The 18,675-nt window shown below is 40.0% G+C and overlaps 1 protein-coding gene across 1 annotated transcript in view; it reads right to left on the bottom strand.

Annotated features, from left to right (window-relative positions):
- Nucleotides 1-3,871: 3,871 nt before the first annotated feature.
- Nucleotides 3,872-18,675, bottom strand: part of UBE2U (ubiquitin conjugating enzyme E2 U) — a 67,209-nt gene continuing 52,405 nt past the window's right edge. The window contains exons 9-10 of the mRNA XM_039474196.2: nt 13,872-13,966; nt 3,872-6,191 (exon numbers count right to left, since the gene is read on the bottom strand). Coding sequence (XP_039330130.1) covers nt 5,992-6,191; nt 13,872-13,966 — 295 coding nt within the window. The 3' untranslated portion in view covers nt 3,872-5,991. The remainder of the gene's footprint in view (nt 6,192-13,871; nt 13,967-18,675) is intronic.

Genomic DNA, 18,675 nt, shown 5'->3' with positions numbered 1-18,675 from the left:
TAGTCTTTTAAGCAAGTGGGTTGGAACAATTAAATATGCAAAAAAAGAAGAGAGGGAAGGAAGTTAAAAAAAAAAAACTGGAGCAGGCAGGCAAAAAACCACATAAACGCCAATCCTTGCATCCATATAAAAAATGCGTATGGGTAGTTCCTTGAATCCATATAAAAATTAATTCTTAGTGGATCACAGACCTAAATAGAAAACCTAAAATTAAAAAATTTCTACAGTAAAATAAAAATCTTTGTGACTTTGGATTAGGCAATTATTTATAAGAACATCAAAAGCACAATCTATAAAAGAATTTATTAAGTTAGACTTTATCAAAATTCAAAACTTCTGCTCTCTGAAAGACATTGTTAAGGTAATGAGGCTGGGCATGGTGGCTCATGCCTATAGTCCCAGCACTTTGGGAGGCTTAAGTGGGCAGATTGCTTGAGGTCAGGAGTTCAAGACCAGCCTGGCCAACATGGTAAAACCATATCTCTACTAAAAGAAAAGATAAAAATTAGCTGACCATCACGGTGCATGCCGTAATCCCAGTTACTCAGGAGGCTGAGGCAAGAGAATTGCTTGAACCCGGGAGGTGAAAGTTGCAGTGAGCTGAGATTGCACCACTGCACTCCAGCCTGGGAGACAAAGTGACTCTGTCTCAAATAAATAAATAAGGTAATGAAAAGACAAAAACAGACTTGTCACTAGTTTGCAAGTTATATATCTGTAAATCATTTATCTGATAAAGAACTTGCATCCAGAATACATAAGAACTCTCAAAACTTAATAAAAGGAAAACAAACATCCCAGTAGAAAATAGGCAAAAGATTTGGATAAAACGTTTCATTAAAGAAGTTAAAAGGTTTGCAAATAAGCACATAAGAAAATGCTCATCATCACAGTCTTTGGGGAAATACAAATTAAAATGAGAATCTTCTACACATCTTAGAATGGCTAACATTTAAAAGATTGACCAGGCCGGGTGTAGTAACTCACACTTGTAATTTGAGCACTTTGGGAGGCTTAGGAAGGAGGATTGCTGAAGCCTAAGAGTTCGAGACCAGTCTGGGCAACAGACTGAGAGCCCATCTCTACAAAAAAAAAAAAAAAGAAAAAGAAAAAAAGAAAAAAAAATTTGTTTAATTAGGCAGGCACAGTGGTGGGTGCCTGTAGTCCCAGCTACTCGGGAAGCTGGGGTGGGAGGATCATTTGAACCTGGAAGGTTGAGGCTGCAGTGAGCTATGATTGTGCCACTGCACTCCAGCCTGGGTGACAGAGTGAGACCCCCATCTCAAGAAAAACCCCAAAACAAAACAATTTCCTACCTTTCTCCCTTTTCCCTCCCTTCTTTCTTTCTTCTTTTTAATAGAGATAGGGGTTTCACTATGTTGCCCAGGACTAGTCTTGAACTCAAGCAATCCCCATGCCTCAGCCTCCCAAAGTGTGGGGATTATAGGTGTGAGCTACCATATTCAGCCCTAACAATTTCTTTAAAACTTAAACATACACCTACCATATGATCCAGCCATTTCAGTTCTATTTACCCAAGAGAAACTATAGTCCATGTAAACACTTATACACAAATGTTCATACAAGCTGCATTAATTTTCTATCACTATAAACAAATTATCACAAAGTTAGCAGGTCAAAACAGCTTACATGGTTGTTGACAGAATTCAATTTCTTGAGTTCGTAGGACCAAGGTCCCTATTTTCTTGTTGACTGTCAGCCAGTGGCTCCTCTCAGCTCCTGCAGTTGCCAGCAATTCCTGTCAGGTCGCCTTCCCGCATGACAGCTTACTTCTTCTAAGCTAGCAGGAGAATCCCTCTCTAGTTTGCTTAAGATGGAGTCTAATATGACATAATGTAATGACAGCAGTGGCATCGCATCACCTTTGCTATGTTCTATTGACCAGAAGACACAGCTTCTATTTACACTCAAGGATTATATAAGAGTTTGACTCACTGTCAATCATCTTAGAATGGATTTGCTATAGCAACTTTTATATTTGTAATCATCTCGAACTGGAAATAACACAAATGTCCACCAATAGGTGAATGTATAACCCAGTTGTGGTATATCCATACAGTGGAATACTACTCAGCAATAAAAATGAAATTATATATACAAAAGATAAAGAAATCTCAAAATAATTATGCTGAGTGAAATGGGCCACACAAAACAAGCATTTACAGCATAATTTCATTTGTATAAAACTAGAAATTGCAAACTAATTGGCAGTGACAGAAAGTAGACCAGTGATTGACAGGGGATGAAAAGTAAGGGCAGAAAATAGGAGCAGGAGAGACGTATCATCATGAAGCAGGGGAAACTTTTGGGGTGATGGATATGTTCCCAATATTGATAGTTGCAGGATTACATGGATGCATCACATACAAAAGCTTACATTGTGTACTTTAAATAGTTCAACTTCTTCCCTGTCAATCATTCCTCAATAAAGCTGTTTTTAAAAACCTAGTGCTGGCCGGGCGTGGTGGCTCACACCTATAATCCCAGCACTTTGGGAGGCCGAGGCGGGTGGATCATGAGGTCAAGAGATCGAGACCATCCTGGCCAACACGGTGAAATCCTGTCTCTACTAAAAATACAAAAAAGTTAGGGGCATGGTGGCACACACCTGTGGTCCCAGCTACTCAGGAGGCTGAGGTGGAAGAATCGCTTGAACCCAGGAGGTGGAGGTTGCAGTGAGCTGAGATTGTGCCACTGCACTCCAGCCTGGGTGACAGAGCAAGACTCCGTCTCAAAAAAAAAAAAAAAAAAGAAAAACCTAGTGCCTCCTTCCAGAATCAGCTCTCTCAAGGTACTTATGCTTGTTATTAAAGGTTCCTTTTTTGTTACTTTTGAATTCACTTATTTGATAAAAATTTCCAAGTTTATTTTTTAACAGTAGACTCTAACACAGTGAAACAGGAGCTTATGTTTGAGGCACTGTGGCAGCTCTTGGAATGTAGTCCTATATTATCAAATATTGTTAGGATGGATTCTGTCTGGGTGGCTTCTGCTTTGATGGGTTAATGGGAGAGGTAAATAGGCAAACAGACAATTCCAAGAAAACTGCAGACACATACACATCTGCTATGGTGCCCACAGAGTGACAGCCAGAGAGCCAGAGAGCGACCCAGCCTGGGTGGGATGTGTGGAGTGCAGAGGAAACTCTGGAAGTGATGCCTGAGATGAGTTTTAGGGGCTGAACAGGCATTAGCCAAGAGAAGATGGAGAAAAGGAATCCTAGGTAGAGGAAATGGCACAAGCAAAGGCAGGGAAGCAGGAAAATGCTGTTATGTGGGGGCGAGGAGGGGGCGTACAAGTTCGGTAATATGAGGCACTACGCTGTGGTCTGAATGTATGTGTCCACCCAAATTCACATATTGACATCCTAACCCCCAAGGGAATGGTATCCGGAGGTACCATTTCTCCAGTATGGCCTTTGGGAAATTATTTGGTCATGGGAGTGAAGCCCTCATAAATAGGATCTGTGAGGTCTAAGAGGGACCCCTCACCCCTTCTGCCCTGTGAAGTTATAATGAAAAGATGGCCATCTACGGACCAGGAAGTAGCCTCTCACCAGATACCGAATCTACTGGCACCTTGATCTTGGATCTCCAAGTTTCCAGAAGTGTGAGAAATACATTTCTACTCTTTGTATACGATCTAATTTATGATACTTTTTTGTAGCAGCCCAAATGGACTAAGACACACAAGGCGGGGAGCTGTAGAAAGAGTGGGTGAGGGCTGACTCATGAAGGGTATTATGATTTGGACATTATCTATTAGGCAGAGTTTCTTTGAAGGATTTTAGGAAGGTTAGTGATGTCATCAAAGAAAAGTATAATATCACCTATCAATTAAAAGGGCTTCATAATACAGAGTGATGGCAAGGACAGGGAGGAAAACAGGGACTTAACGTATATAAAAGGAAATTCTGCACGTCCTAGTGACTAACTGGCCATAGTGAAAGAGAGAAGTCTACAATGCCCCCTAAGTTTTTAATCTCGAGATTGTTCCATTAATTGAAAGCAGGAACAAGAGGCACAGGGAGGTCTTATGGGGGTGGGAAGAGGAGGAGGAAATGAGCTTAAGTTGGGGCATGTTGCATTTCAGATGCATAGGAGACATGGAAGGGAAGATGTCTTTTAAAACAGGCAGAAACAAGTCAGAGAATGAGAACAAGAGCGGGTGGTAAAACTCTGATAGTGGCAAGACTGTCCAAGAAAAGTGTATAAAAAAGAGCATTAGGCTGGATCCCAAAAGAACGTTTCAACAAGGGCTAGGGGTAGAAAGGAGGTCCCTGTTGGAGATCCACAGTAAATGGCCAGCGATATTGTGAAGGTAATTAAATAAATCCCCTGTTCTACTGACTAATGCCTTTACTCCAAAAACTTCAGATCTTCCCATCTCCCCTCAGCACCCTGCTTCCATCCTCAGGTCTCATGGCTGCAACAAAAAAAAAGCAACAGGTGTAACTTCCCTGTCTTGAAAGAAAGATTTAGATTGAATAGAAAATAGAATATGTGGTAGCTGGTATCAAGGAAATATTTTGGTCCTTTGGGTTTAATTTCTTGGTGACTGCTGTTTATCTGTTGACAGCCTACGTATTTGTCCTTCTAGAATGACAGAAGGTCAAAGTCCTGGCTTCTGTTGGTGGGATCATCAGCAAAATGCATCTTTCAACTATATCCTATGGTTTGACCGAGGCATGGGATGGGCCTTTCTGAGCAGTTCTTATCTTTGGGTGTAAAAACAACTCTCCTCATTGTTACCAAGCCATGAGTTGGCTCATGACTGTACTTTGGCACTGTAAAAGGAGGGGGAAATCTGGGCTAGCCGTCAGAATGTTGTGGTTCTGGTTAGAGGGGGATAGCAAAAGTTAGGCACTATAGTCATTTGGGGCCCTACTGTCTGAGGTAGGCTCGGAAATATTTAGCTAGCCGGGAAAGTGCCAAGGGACTCGATGCATGTAGCAGAGCTTTCTTTTTTCTGTGAGAACTAAAATCAGTTTCCCTAGAAATGAGAGAGAGACATATTTAACAACTATACCCAAGGTCAGACACACAGATGTGTGTGGCGTTTTTGAGGAGATGTATGTGTGTAGGTATGTAGGCCTCAAAATAGGTCTCTTTGAAGCCATGAAGCCATGGCAATAAACATTTCAAAATAAGATGATCAATAATATCAAACATGAGTTTTGGCAATAAGAAAATGACTGGTGATCCCGGCAAATTTTAGTGGAGCAGAATGAGTGGAAGATAGATTTCATTGTGCAGTAGATGCAGATGTGAAATGTATGAAAGAAATAGAGAGACAGAATGATAGGCTACTATCAAGAAATCTGACTGAGAAACGTGAGTGAATAATGGTGAGGTAAGCAGAGATGGAGGGCCAAAGGCAGAGGCATATTTTAGAATAGGAGATATGCAAGCATGCGTACAGGAGACAACATGGCAAAGAGACAGAGAAAATACAGTTAGAATGTGAGGAGATAGAAGGTCAAGGTTGAAGAGAAAATGGGATGTACTCTAAGATAAAACAGAAGAGGAACATTTGTAAATAGTGACATCTCATTCCTTGAATATGGAGAAAACAAGACAAGAAACCAGGCAGAGGTAGGTCCATGTATAGATCCCTCTTCTCGGGTTCATGTCCAGCCTCTTAGGCTCTTAACTGCTCCCCTCCTATCCCAGCCTCTTTCCAACCCATTTCCTGCCGGCAAGACACCGTGGGAGTGTAACCCCATTGATTAGCATCTAGCAACGAACACCCCTAACTTGGGTAAGTTAGTTCTAAAGAAGCAGCACTGAAAAAAGCCAAAGCAACATCTTTACTTATATTTGATTTGTACTTATATTTCAAATTTGTACTTGCAGTGAGAGGATGAGAACAACTTGAAAAAAATGGAATCCAAGTTCTGAGAGTCTTCCAAAACGGCTCCACAATGCTGGGCTGTGGTGGAGGCTGTTTACTTTTTAAATCCTGTGCTGCTTAATCTTCTAAAGTATTTGTATTGAGAGTGTTGGTCCAGGAGATCAGATCTTCCACTTCCTCTTCCCTGGGCTCGTCTGTGTCATTTTCATATAGTGAAGCATATAATGAATAGTCATTCTTCCACTCCTCCTCCTCCTCCATTTCATAAGTGTCTGTGATGCCATTTGTTGCAGTTGGTGACTCAAGAAAAATTTCATCTGTGGTGAGAATTATGAAAAATAGAAATTTAATAGTTATAACAGGAAAAACAATGAAAAGAGAAGCTCCTGCATTTGTAGGATAATGCTAAAGACCATCTGAACGAATGTGAGCAACCTTTTTTAAACTTTCTAAACTTCGTGTTTTATAAGTAACTTTATTTGTCATAAGTCATTTCTTTCCATCTTGCTCAATCTTTTTATGCTTTGTTCGTCCACTCTTGAACATATATTTACTGAGTCCCTGCTAAGGGCCAGTTGATGTGCAGGGGAAAAGCTGCTTTGGGAACCCAGGGAGGGAATCACTATGTCTAAGTGAAAACAGACTCAGACTTTGAAACATGGGGAGCAGTTTGCTATACAGAAAAGGAGGTGAGAAAACATTAGATAGAAAAAATAGCACACATCATATAAGCACAAAGGTATGCGAGGACTTGACAGGGTTAGGGGTGATTAGAGTGGATGCACCCGTACTTCCACTGTGCCAGGTGCAATGCTAAGCAGTCCATAGGGATGATATTTAACTCAGACACAACACTCATGATGGGCAGGTATTATTATTATTTTACAGCTGAGGAAACTGAGTCTGAGCAACCTATAGTAACTTGACCAAAGATATCCAGCTAGTAACAAGACTCATCCTAGATTTGTCTATCCAAAAACACAATGTTATAGTACACAAAAAGTTTTGTCGAGCTGGAAGGGAGGCTGAGGCCAGATCAGGAAAGCTTCATATGTCATGCAAAGGACTTTCATCTTTATCACATAGGCCATATAAACAGGAAAATAAACTGATGATACGTTTCAAAAGAAGGATATAGATCTAATGTCTACGTTTCTAGATCTATATTTCCATACAGCATGGGGATCTTGCTTTCTGGGGATGAACTCTAGTTGGCACTATTTGTGTTCTGTTAACTCTAAAAGATCACTGCATTCTCTTCCCTTTTTCCTGGTTGCCTCTGGGTTCACTGCCTATTATGGGTTGCAGGACAAATTCTGTTTGCCTTCTGTGCTTATTTCACTCACTTACATATGAAATGAACCCTGTAATATTTGTTGCCTCCTTACATTATAGACATGGGCTACAAGTGACTGTTTTTTTCTGTCTTTGGTTTATAGAAAGATACATAGAGAGGCCAGGCATGGTGGCTTACACCTGTAATCCCAGCATTTTTGGAGGCCAAGGCAGGTGGATCATTTGAGGTCACGGATTCGAGACCAGCCTGGCCAACATGGTGAATCCCTGTCTCTACCAAAAATACAAAAACTAGCCAGGTGTGGTGGCAGGAACCTGTAATCTCAGCTGCTCTGGAGGCTGAGCCAGGAGAATCGCTTGAACCCAGGAGGCGGAGGTTGCAGTGAGCTGAGATCAAGCCACTGTACGCCAGCCTGGGTGACAGAGTGAGACTCCATCTCAAAACAAAACAAAAAGGAGAGAAAGATACACAGAGAGATTTGAGTTTACACAGTCGCCATTATCCTATGGGTATCCTGAAGCCTCCAGTGATTTTTAATTTTTGTACTTTTGATACTAATATTTACTTGTAATTAATTTAAGACTAAATTCTGTCTGTGCCTTGACAAAAATATCTACTTTGTTTTCCATGAACATATTACTGATGGATGAACTCCAGCTCTTTCTAACCATGTTTGGGCCTTTCTGACTCCACATGCTTTTGATTACAAGAAATATAAAGCCAAGTCAACCCGGTTTAAACAATAAGAGAATGTTTTATCTCACATAAGAGAAAAGCCAGAGTGGAGGGCTGGATTGACTGTTGCAGTGACTCTACAATGTCACGGAGGACATAGTTCTTTTCACTGCATGCTTTACTGTCTGAGGTGTTGTCTTCATCTTCAGATGCACGGCAAGAGAGCTATGGCCATTCTGGTAACCACACCAGACACAGCAAAATCCAGAGGAAAAAGTGGTCTTCTTGCCAAACCTGACAAAAACAAGCAATGGGGAAAGGGTTCCCTATTTAATATGGGGTTGGGAAAACTGGCTAGCTGTATGTAGAAAGCTAAAACTGGATCCCTTCCTTACACCTTACACAAATATTAACTCCAGATAGATTAAAGATTTAAATATAAGACCTAATACCATAAAAACCCTAGAAGAAAACCTAGGCAATACCATTCAGGACAGAGGCATGGGCAAGGACTTCATGACTAAAACATCAAAAGCATTGGCAACAAAAGCCAAAATAGACAAATGTGATCTAATTAAACTTAAGAGCTTCTGCACAGCAAAAGAAACTATATTAGAGTGAAGTGGCAATCAACAGAATGAGAAAAAAAAAATTTTGCAATCTACCCATCTGACAAAGGGCTAATATCCAGAATCTACAAAGAACTTAAAAAAATTTATAAGAAAAAAACAACCCATCAAAAAGTGGGCAAAGGGTATGAACAGACACTTCTCAAAAGAAGACATTTATTCAGCCAACAAACATATGAAAAAAAGCTCATCATCACTGGTCACTAGAGAAATGCAAATCAAAACCTTATTGAGATACTACCTCATGCCAGTTAGAATGGCAATCATTAAAAAATCAGGAGACAACAGATGCTGGAGAGGATGGGGAGAAATAGGAACACTTTTACACTATTGATGGGAGTGTAAATTAATTCAACCATTGTGGAAGACAGTGTGGTGATCCCTCAAGGATCTAGAACTAGAAATACCATTTGACCCAGCAATCCCATTACTGGGTATATACCCAAATGATTATAAAACATTCAATTATAAAGACACATACACATGTATGTTTATTGCGGCACTGTTTACAATAGCAAAGACTTGGAACCAACCCAAATGCCCATCAATGATAGACTAGATAAAGAAAATGTGTCACATATACACCATGGAATACTATGCAGCCATAAAAAGGATGAGTTCATGTCCTTTGCAGGGACATGGATGAAGCTGGAAACCATCATTCTCAGCAAACTAACACAAGAACAGAAAACCAAACACCGAATGTTCTCACTTATAAGTGGGTGTTGAACAATGAGAACACATGGACACAGGGAGGGCAACATCACACAGCGGGGCTTGTCAGGGGGTGGGGGGTTTGGGGAGGAGTAGCAGGGGCTGGGGGTATGGGAGAGGGCTAACATTAGGAGAAATATCTAATGTAGATGACAGGGGGTGGATGCAGCAAACCACCATGGCACATGTATGCCTATGTAACAAACTTGCATGATCTGCATATGTACCCCAGAACTTAAAGTATAATAAAAATAAATAAATAAAAATTTTAAAAGGTCTGGTTTTTAAGAGTGGATGTGGGAAAATCATCCCCTGAAGCACCCAGCATGTTTCACCTCAGGCAGAATCCTGTCACATGCCATTTCTTTTTTCTTTTCTTTCTTTCTTTCTTTTTTTTTTTTTTTTTTTTGAAGCAAGGTTTCACTCTTGTCACCCTGGCTAGAGTACAGTGCTGAGCTCTCAGCTCACTGCAACCTCCACCTCCCAGGATCAAGCAATCCCCCTACCTCAGCCTCCCAAGAAACTGGGACTACAGGCATGCACCACCATGCCCAGCTAATTTTTGTGTTTTTAGTAGGGATGGAGTTTTATCATGTTGGCCAGGCTGGTCTCAAACTCCTGACCTCAGGTGACCAGCCCACACTGGCCTCCCAAAGTGTTGGGATTACAAGTGTGAGCCACTGTGCCCAGCCCCATTTCTAAACTAGTTACTGGAGAGGGAAATGGGATCACTGTGATTGGCTGACATCAGTTGCTGCTGTGAATGAATGCTGGGAATCAACCACCTTGACTATTTGCCCTCTTAATTCCTGTCCTGTTAAAAACTCCCAGGAGGCAAAAAAGGAAACCTGGCTAGATTAGCAGAGTATAATGCAAAACAAATATAGAAATGTTTCTTTACAACATAAAAAAATATTATTTTGAATTTCTCTCCTCCAGGAAATCTTAAGCATTATAAATCCCTCTGAGATCCACCTTGGATTTGGTGGTTGGAATCTGTAATAAAGGTGGGGATTTTGTTACTTTGTTAACAAAATAAGTTATGAAAGTACAAATTCTAACTGCCTTATATTTTGCATGCCTTTCTCGGGTTGGATCATGGAAACTCTGCCTCTGATAATTTATTTTTTAATCTGAAAATAGTTTAGCTAATGAGATGCTAAAATCTGTGCTGACTGATGGGCTCTGATGGTTGCCAAATGGGTTATTTCTACTAAGTTCTGTTTTCAGTCTGGGTACAGTTACAAAAACAGAGCCACTACAAGTAATACAAGAGTGAGAGTCTAACACAGGAATTCGGGATTATCCAGGTATGGGAGGACCCAGGGGAGTGAAGATCTGGAAGCTACAGCTAGAGAATTGAAAAAACAGCTGTGACCCACTTTAACCTGAGGCACTGACATGAGTGGGAAACCAGGAGCTCAAGGAGTACAAGGAGCTGCACACATTTAGCCACTCAAAGTGTGAAAAGAACAATGAGTTCATGAAGATATCTGTGCAGCCACCATGTCTGTGAAGAGAGACTGTGGAGAGACATGTGAAAACACATATCTGAGGAACCTGCCATGCTTGATGTGAACACCTTCCCAAGCATAATGGCTTCACTTCCCTCCCACCTGCTAAATCTCTGGTGAGTTTCTCCCATTGGGAAACTATGACATGCGATCCTTCTCTCCAAGAGGAACACACAGTTATTTCCTTTTCTGAGACATACTTTCCTTGGATAACCTATGTAAGTTCAACCTTGCTGCATAATAACTCTCTTGCTATATGATAAACAACCACAAAAGCTTAGTGACATCAGCAATATGTATTTGTTTTGGTCACAGGTCAGCAGGCAATAGGTGGTTGGCTTCTCTGGCTGGGGAATGGCTGGGAAACTTGGCTGGGCAAGCTCGGATCTATGCCTTGAATCTTTCTCTGATCAGAGGGCCAGTGCAGGCATGCTCTTGTGATGACGGCAGAAGAGAAAAAGAGCAAGCCAAATCATGCACTTCCTTTCCAAACCCTGGGGGCACATTACACCCACTAATATTCCATTGATGAAAACAGGGAAAAGCTCAAAGTCAGAGGGCAAGGAAGTATATTTTGTTCATGTAGGTGGAGCAGGAATGAATATTTCTGAACAACAATCAAATTTACCACAACCTCTCAGGTATAGTCTCTTCCAGAGTAGACATAAAGAAGAGTCTATTCTGTGATCAAAGAGAACAAGGCTCAGCACTGGAGAGCTGATCAGTTTCTGCACATTAAACTTCAAATGTTATCTTTTCCAGCTTGCCTTTTTCCCAGTCATCATGGGGTTTTACCTTCCCCCCACCCCCAAAATCACAAGGCAGATAAAAACATGACAATTCTACTTCATCCTACTATTTATTTATTCATTTTTTCATGAGCATTGATAGCTACTGTGTGCAACCACTGTGCTGTGGAAAATCTGGAGGTGAGCAGTCCCTTCCCTCAAGAAGCTCACTCTTTTTCAAAGGAGATCAGCAATAAAAAGAATGACAACCAGCATGTGTGCTGGACAGACTCCAAGGTAGCCCCCAGAATCCCTGCAGTCTGGTATTTACACCTTAATATAAACTCCTCCTTTCTGAGTGTGGATGGGACCCATGACTTCTAACCAATAAAATATGACGTAAGTGATGAGGTCTCACTCCCATGATTGTGTTAACGTCATATACGACTCCATCTTGCTATCAGACTTTTTAAAGACTCTTCCTGTTGGCTGGATAAAGTAGGAGGCCTTGCTGCAGGGAGAGCACACATGGCAAGGAACTGTGTGCAGCCCTCAGCAGTTGTGGGAAGCCTCCAGCATATACCCAGCCAGAAGCCAGGGCGTCCATTCCTAAAGATAGAAGAAAATGAATCTGTGGACAACCTCACTGGGCTGGGAAACAGAGTCTTCCTCCATTCAAACCATTAGGCTGAGAATGCAGCACAACTGATGTCTTGATTGCGGCTTTCTGAGACCTTAAGCAGAGGATTCAGCTAAGCTGTGCCTGTACTCTAGGCCCACAGAAACAGTGAAATAACAAATGTGTGTTGTTTTAAAGCATTCAGTGTGTGCTAATTTGTGACAGAGCAATAGAAAACAAATAGAGCATGACATGGCTATGGTGGAAGTGCTATGATAACCCACAGAGAAAGTTTCCTAGAGAAGGTAATACCCGAACTGAATCTCAAAGGATGCACAGGTATTAGAAAGGAAAGAAGGGAAGAGAGGAGCATTTAGAGTAGAGGTATGAGAAAACACAGTGTACTGCTCAAAATTGTTTTTGTGAAATGAGGGAGGGAACAATCATGACCCAATAGATTAGTGTAGCATTTAGGGTGTGAGGGGGAAAGTGGTAGGGAATGCCACGCAAAGTCAGAGACAAGTATTAGAACATTAAGGACTTTCCAATGTTAAAAGAGTCTAAATGTTATCCTGAAGGACATGGGAAACGATGAAAGGATTTTAGACCTGGCAAAAACATAAGCAGAGCTAAGCTATAGAGACAGCTTTGTCACCAGTCTGACAAAGCATAGACAGAAATTACTGTGATCACATCAACTTAACCAAATGATCTCTTCCACTGGTGAAGACGGCGGGAATGTTGAAAGAGATTGCAGAGAGGAGTAGGGAAATCATGGAGAAAACAGGGAGTAAGGCCGGAGAAGGCAACATTACCTATCTTGCAGGTACCCTGAAATTTGGAAGAAGGCAGAGCCAAATGGAGGAGACTGAGGCTGATAATACAGAGGAGTGAATCTGAGTGGCACACCAAAACAAGTGCGAGGGAAGGAGGTCGATACTGAACAGGGAAAAGAAACTTGGAGATATGGGGGCAGGGCCCTCGGAAAATCACTGAAAGAAGGCGATTGCCAGTGCCTGGCATTTATATGCTGTGATGTTTAGTGGCCAGGTGACAGGAAAAAACAGTAACTATTATTTTATAGTACTTTTTAGTTTACAAAGAACTTGTATGTACATGAAGTCATTTAGTCACAAGAATCCTGTGAGTTAGGGTGGTATATTAGCAACTAGGACTTGTTGAACATCTTCCATGTACACAGTACTACTAGCTGAGGATGAAAAAACTGAGTTCAAGTGTTACATGACCTTTCCATAATAGCACAGAACTGGGATCTAAACTAAGTTCTCTAACCCCAAATGTTGTGCTTTCCCCTCTATACTAGCTGACTTCCATGATAAGTTACCAGCTCTCTCTTCCTGCTGAAGACTCACTCTCAACCTATCCCAACAAGTAAACTGTAACTTATAAAGGAGCACAAAAACCAACTCAGCACTGTTTCTTTCTTTTCAGCCATATTGCACGTATCTTTGAACATACAATGAATTTTAGAAATCAGTGTATTCATGCTCTGTGTGTTTTGGCTGCTTTTTCATATTTTGAATTTAGCCTTAAAATGTCAAATTGTATATCGACCTATTAAAAGGTAGTGAGCTTGGCAATGTAAGTAACTCAATTTTTTCAAAGTTCCAATTACCATGTGAATAATTTACCAAATTAATTTGGAAAGCCAGAAAAAGTTAAAGCAACGTTAAAAGGAGAACGCGAGAACTAGCCCTCATATATTTGAACTTATTTAAACTGAAAAAAAGCTTAAAGTTATGCATATTATTCATCGTATGTTAGTTATAAAAGCAAAACAAATAGGGCAAATCAATTTACCTAGAATTGGGCAGAGCTTAATTCCTTCCATTAAGTGATTGACTTCTTGAGGCATTCTATTTTTTCTAGCAAGCTGACACTTGATAACAGCATACCTAGACAGAGAAAAAGAAAAATTAAATTTCCAAAAGAATTTTTGGTAAGGGTATATTACTTCTGAGAAAAATAAGTGAAACAAATAAAATGAAACATAAAAGTAGGACAATAGCTTTGAATATGGAACCATTCTGAGTGTTGACTAATTTAATGGTAAAGTAAAATGATTTCAACATGTGCTTTCCAACAGAATAGTAGTTGGAAAAGCAAATTATGACATAAGATTACTATTATAAAACTAATAAAAACATCATGTGGTATAGCAAGGTATACCAGTTTCCTTGGGCCACCTTAACAAATGACCGCAAACTTGGTGACTTAAAATAACGGAAATTTATTCTCTCACAGTTTTGGAGGCTAGACATCGAGGATCGAGGTGGCAGCAGGGCCTCCCTTCCTCCCTTGGAAATCCCTAGGGAAGAATCTTCTGTTGCCCCTCTGCAGCTTCTGCTGGCCCTCAGCCATCCTTCACGTTCCACGGCTTACAGCGGTATCACTACAGTCTCTGCCTCCAATGTCACATGACCTTTCTTTCCTGTGTGTGTCTCTGCAGTTCTGCTCCTCTTACAAGGATGACAGTCATTGGGCTTAGGGGCCACCTTAATCTAGTAGAGCCTCATCTTAACTACTTACTATTTACATCTGCAGCAGCCAGGTAGGGTGGCTCATGCCTGTAATTCCAGCACTTTGGGAGGCCAAGGCAGGCGGATCACAAGATTAGGAGTTTGAGATCAGCCTGACTAACATGGTGAAATCCTGTCTCTACTAAAAATACAAAACTTAGCTGGGCATGGTGGCGGATGCCTGTAATCTCAGCTGCTTGGGAGGCTGAGGCAGCTGAATTGCTTGAACCTGGGAGGCGGAGGTTGCAGTGAGCTGGGATTATGTCACTCCACTCCAGCCTGAGCAATAGAGTGAGACCCTGTTTGTTTGTTTGTTTGTTTTTAATTTACATCTGCAATGCCACTCCACTCCAGCCTGAGCAATAGAGTGAGACCCTGTTTTTTTTTTTTTTTTTTTTTTTATTTACATCTGCAAAGACCCTATTTTGAAATAAGTTCATATGCTGAGGTTCTCGGGGGATAGGTGTTTTTTGGGCACATGATTCAACCCACTACACAAGGGAGAAATTCTATTAGAAAAATTCATGACTCATGCTGGATAAAACAACAGGCATATTATGGGAGACATCAATGAGCCAAAGTCAGGCTATCAAAGAATTTCCTTGGAGAAGGAGTGTGTATATGGGAGAAAAATTTTACAAAAATTTTTTTGTGGACAACTACTTTCTGGGAATATATGATGAAAATAAAACTTTTGGTAACAAAGTTTTCATGAGGAAAAGTAAGTGGCATAGAAATGTTTTTGTCACACAAGTGTACCTCACTTATACAATACTACCAGAAAGTTCATTCATTCAATAAATATTCATTGAATACCAACCTTGTGCCAAACACTATCATAGGAAGAACAAGACAGACAATGTCTCTGACATCATGGGAAAAAGACAAAAATGAACAAGTATAAAAATCAAGATAAATCAGCAGTGATACATGCTATAATGAAAATAAAGTCTCCAGTAAAATGTGTGACAGTAGTGAGAGCAGACATCCTTGCCCTGACATTTGGGGCAAACATTCAGTTTTTTAGCATTATATATTGGCTATAGTTTTTTCATAAATATGTTTTATCAGGTTGAGGACGTTCTTTCCTATTCTTAATTAACTGAGTCTTTTTTTTCAAATGTATGAAAATTTCCTTGATCTTTTATTTCAGTCTCTCCCATGTTAAATGAAAAGTTTCATTAAGGTGAAAGTCACATAACATGTAATTCACCTTTTTTATCTTCAACTTTTCTTTTAAGTTTAGGGTGCCTGTACAGGATGTGCAGGTTTGTTACATAGGTAAACGTGTGCCATGGTGATCTGCTGCATAGATCATCCCATAACCTGAATACTAAGCCCAGCATCCATTAGCTATTCTTTCTGATGCTATCCCTCCCCCTACACACCCCTCTCACCAACAGGCCTCAGTGTGCATTGTTCCTCATCATGTGTCCAGGAGTTCTCATCATTCAGCTCCCACTTACAAGTAAGAACATAAGGAGTTTGGTTTTCTGTTCCTGCATTAGTTTGCTGAGGATAACGGCTTCCGACTCCATCTATGGCCCTGCAAAGGACATAATCTCATTCCTTTTTGTGGTGGCACAGTATTCCATGGTGTATGTGTGAACTTTCTTTATGCAGTCTATCACTGATGAGTATTTGGGTTGATTCCATATATTTGCTATTGTGAATAGTGCTACATTGAACACAGGTGTGTGTGTGTCCTTATAATAAAATGATTTATATTTTTGGGGTATATACCCAGGATTTGAATTGCTGAGTCAAATAGTATTTCTGCCTGTAGGTTTTTGAGGAATGACCACACTGTCTTCCACAATGGTTGAACTAATTTACGCACCCACCAACAGTGTAAAAACATTCTTTCTGTGCAACCTAATCTGCATCTGTTGCTTTTTGACTTTTTAATAATTGCTTTTCTGACAGGCATGGGATGATATCTCACTGTGGTTTTGATTTACATTTCTCTAATCATTAAAGTTGAGCTTTTTAAAATATATATGTTGGCTGCATGTATATTTTCTTTTGAGAAGTTTCTATTCACATCCTTTGCCCGTTTTTTAATGGGGTTGTTTTTTTCTTGTACATTTGTTTAAGTTCCTTGTAGATGCTGGATATTATACCTTTGTCAGATGAATAGATGGTAAAATTTTTCTCCCATTCTTTAGGTTGTCTGTTCACTCTGATGAAAGTTTCTTTTGCAGTGCAGAAGCTGTTTAATTAGATCCCATTTGTCAATTTTTGCCTTTGTTGCAATTGCTTTTGGCATTTTCATCGTGAAATCTTTGCCTGTGCCTATGTCCTGAATGGTATTGCCTAGATTTTCTTCTAGGGTTTTTACAGTTTTTAGTTTTACATTTAGGTCTCTAATCCATCTTAAGTTAATTTTTGTGGAAGGTGGAAGGAAGGGGTCCACTTTCAATTTTCTGTATATAGCTAGCCAGTTTTCCTAGCACTATTTATTAAATAGGGAATCCTTTCCCCATTGCTTGTTTTTGTCAGGTTTGGTGAAGATCAGACAGTTCTAAGTGTGCAATCTTGTTTCTGAGTTCTCTAATCTGTTCCATTGGTCTATGTCTATGTCTCTGTTCTTATACTAGTACCATGCTGTTTTGGTTACAGTAGCCTTGCAGTGTAGTTGAAGTTGGGATAGTGTGATGCCTCCAGCTTTGTTCTTTTTGCTTAGGATTGTCTTGGCTATTTGGGCTCTTTTTTGGTTCTGTACAAATTTTAAAATAGTTTCTTTTAAGTCTGTGAAGAATGTCAATTGTAGCTTAATGGGAATAGCATTGAATCTTTAAATCACTTTGGGCAGTATGGCCATTTTCATGATATTGATTCTGTCTATCCATGAGCATGGAATGTTTTTCCATTTGTTTGTGTCCTCTGATTTCTTTGAGCAGTAGTTTGGGGTTCTCCTTGAAGAAGTTCTTCACTTCCCTTGTTAGCTGTATTCCTATGTATTTTATTCTTTTTATAGCAATTGTGAATGGGAGCTCATTCATGATTTAGCTCTCTGCTTGCCTGTTGTTGGTGTATAGGAATGCCAGCTATTTTTGCACATTGATTTTATATCCTGAGACTTTACTGAAGTTGCTTATCAGCTTAAGAAGCTTTTGGGCTGAGATGACTGGGTTTTCAAGACATAGGATCATGTCATCTGCAAACAAAGATAATTTGAAGATAACTTCCTCTCTTCCTATTTGAATATCCTTTCTTTCTTTCTCTTGCCTAGTTTCCCTGGGCGTAACTTCCAATATTATGTTGAATAGGAGTGGTGAGAGAGGGCATCCTTGTCTTGTGCCAATTTTCAAGGGGAATGCTTCCAGCTTTTGCCTGTTCAGTAGTTTTGTTTATGTGATGAACCACATTTATTGATTTGTGTATGTTGAACCAAACTTGCATCCTAAGGATAAAACCAACTTGATCGTGAAGGGTAAGTTTTTTGATGTGCTGCTAGATTCAGTTGGCCAGTATTTTATTGAGGATTTTTGCACTGATGTTCATCGGGGATATTGGCCCGAAGTTTCCTTGTTTTTGTTGTATTTCTGCCATGTTTTGGTATCAGGATGATGCTGGTCTCTTAAAATGAGTTAGTGAGGAGTCTCTTCTATTGTTTTCTAATAGCTTCAGTGGAAATGGTACCAACTCTTCTTTGTACCTCAGAGAATTCAGCTGTGACTCTGTCAGGTTCTGAAGTTTTGTTTTATTGTCTCAATTTCAGAACTCATTATTAGTCAATTCATGGATTTGATTTCTTCCTGATTCAGTCTTGGGAGGGTGTGTGTGTCTAGAAATGTATCCATTTCTTCTAGATTTTCCATTTTATGTGCACAGAGGTATTTATAGTATTCTCTGATGATTGTTTGTGTTTCTGTGGGGTCAGTGGTGATATCTCTCTTATCATTTCTGACTGTTTTTATTTGATTCTTCTCTCTTTTCTTCTTTATTAGTCTAGCTAGTGGTCTATTTTATTGATTTTTTTTTTTTTTTAAACACAGCTCCTGAATTTTTTTGACTTTTTTTTTTCAGGATTTTTCATGTCTTCATCTGATTCAGTTCCACTCTGATCTTGGTTATTCCTT

Source organism: Saimiri boliviensis, chromosome 11 (genome assembly GCF_048565385.1).
Source record: "Saimiri boliviensis isolate mSaiBol1 chromosome 11, mSaiBol1.pri, whole genome shotgun sequence".
NCBI classification, from domain to species: domain Eukaryota; kingdom Metazoa; phylum Chordata; class Mammalia; order Primates; family Cebidae; genus Saimiri; species Saimiri boliviensis.
This window is presented reverse-complemented; position numbering and strand designations above follow the sequence as displayed.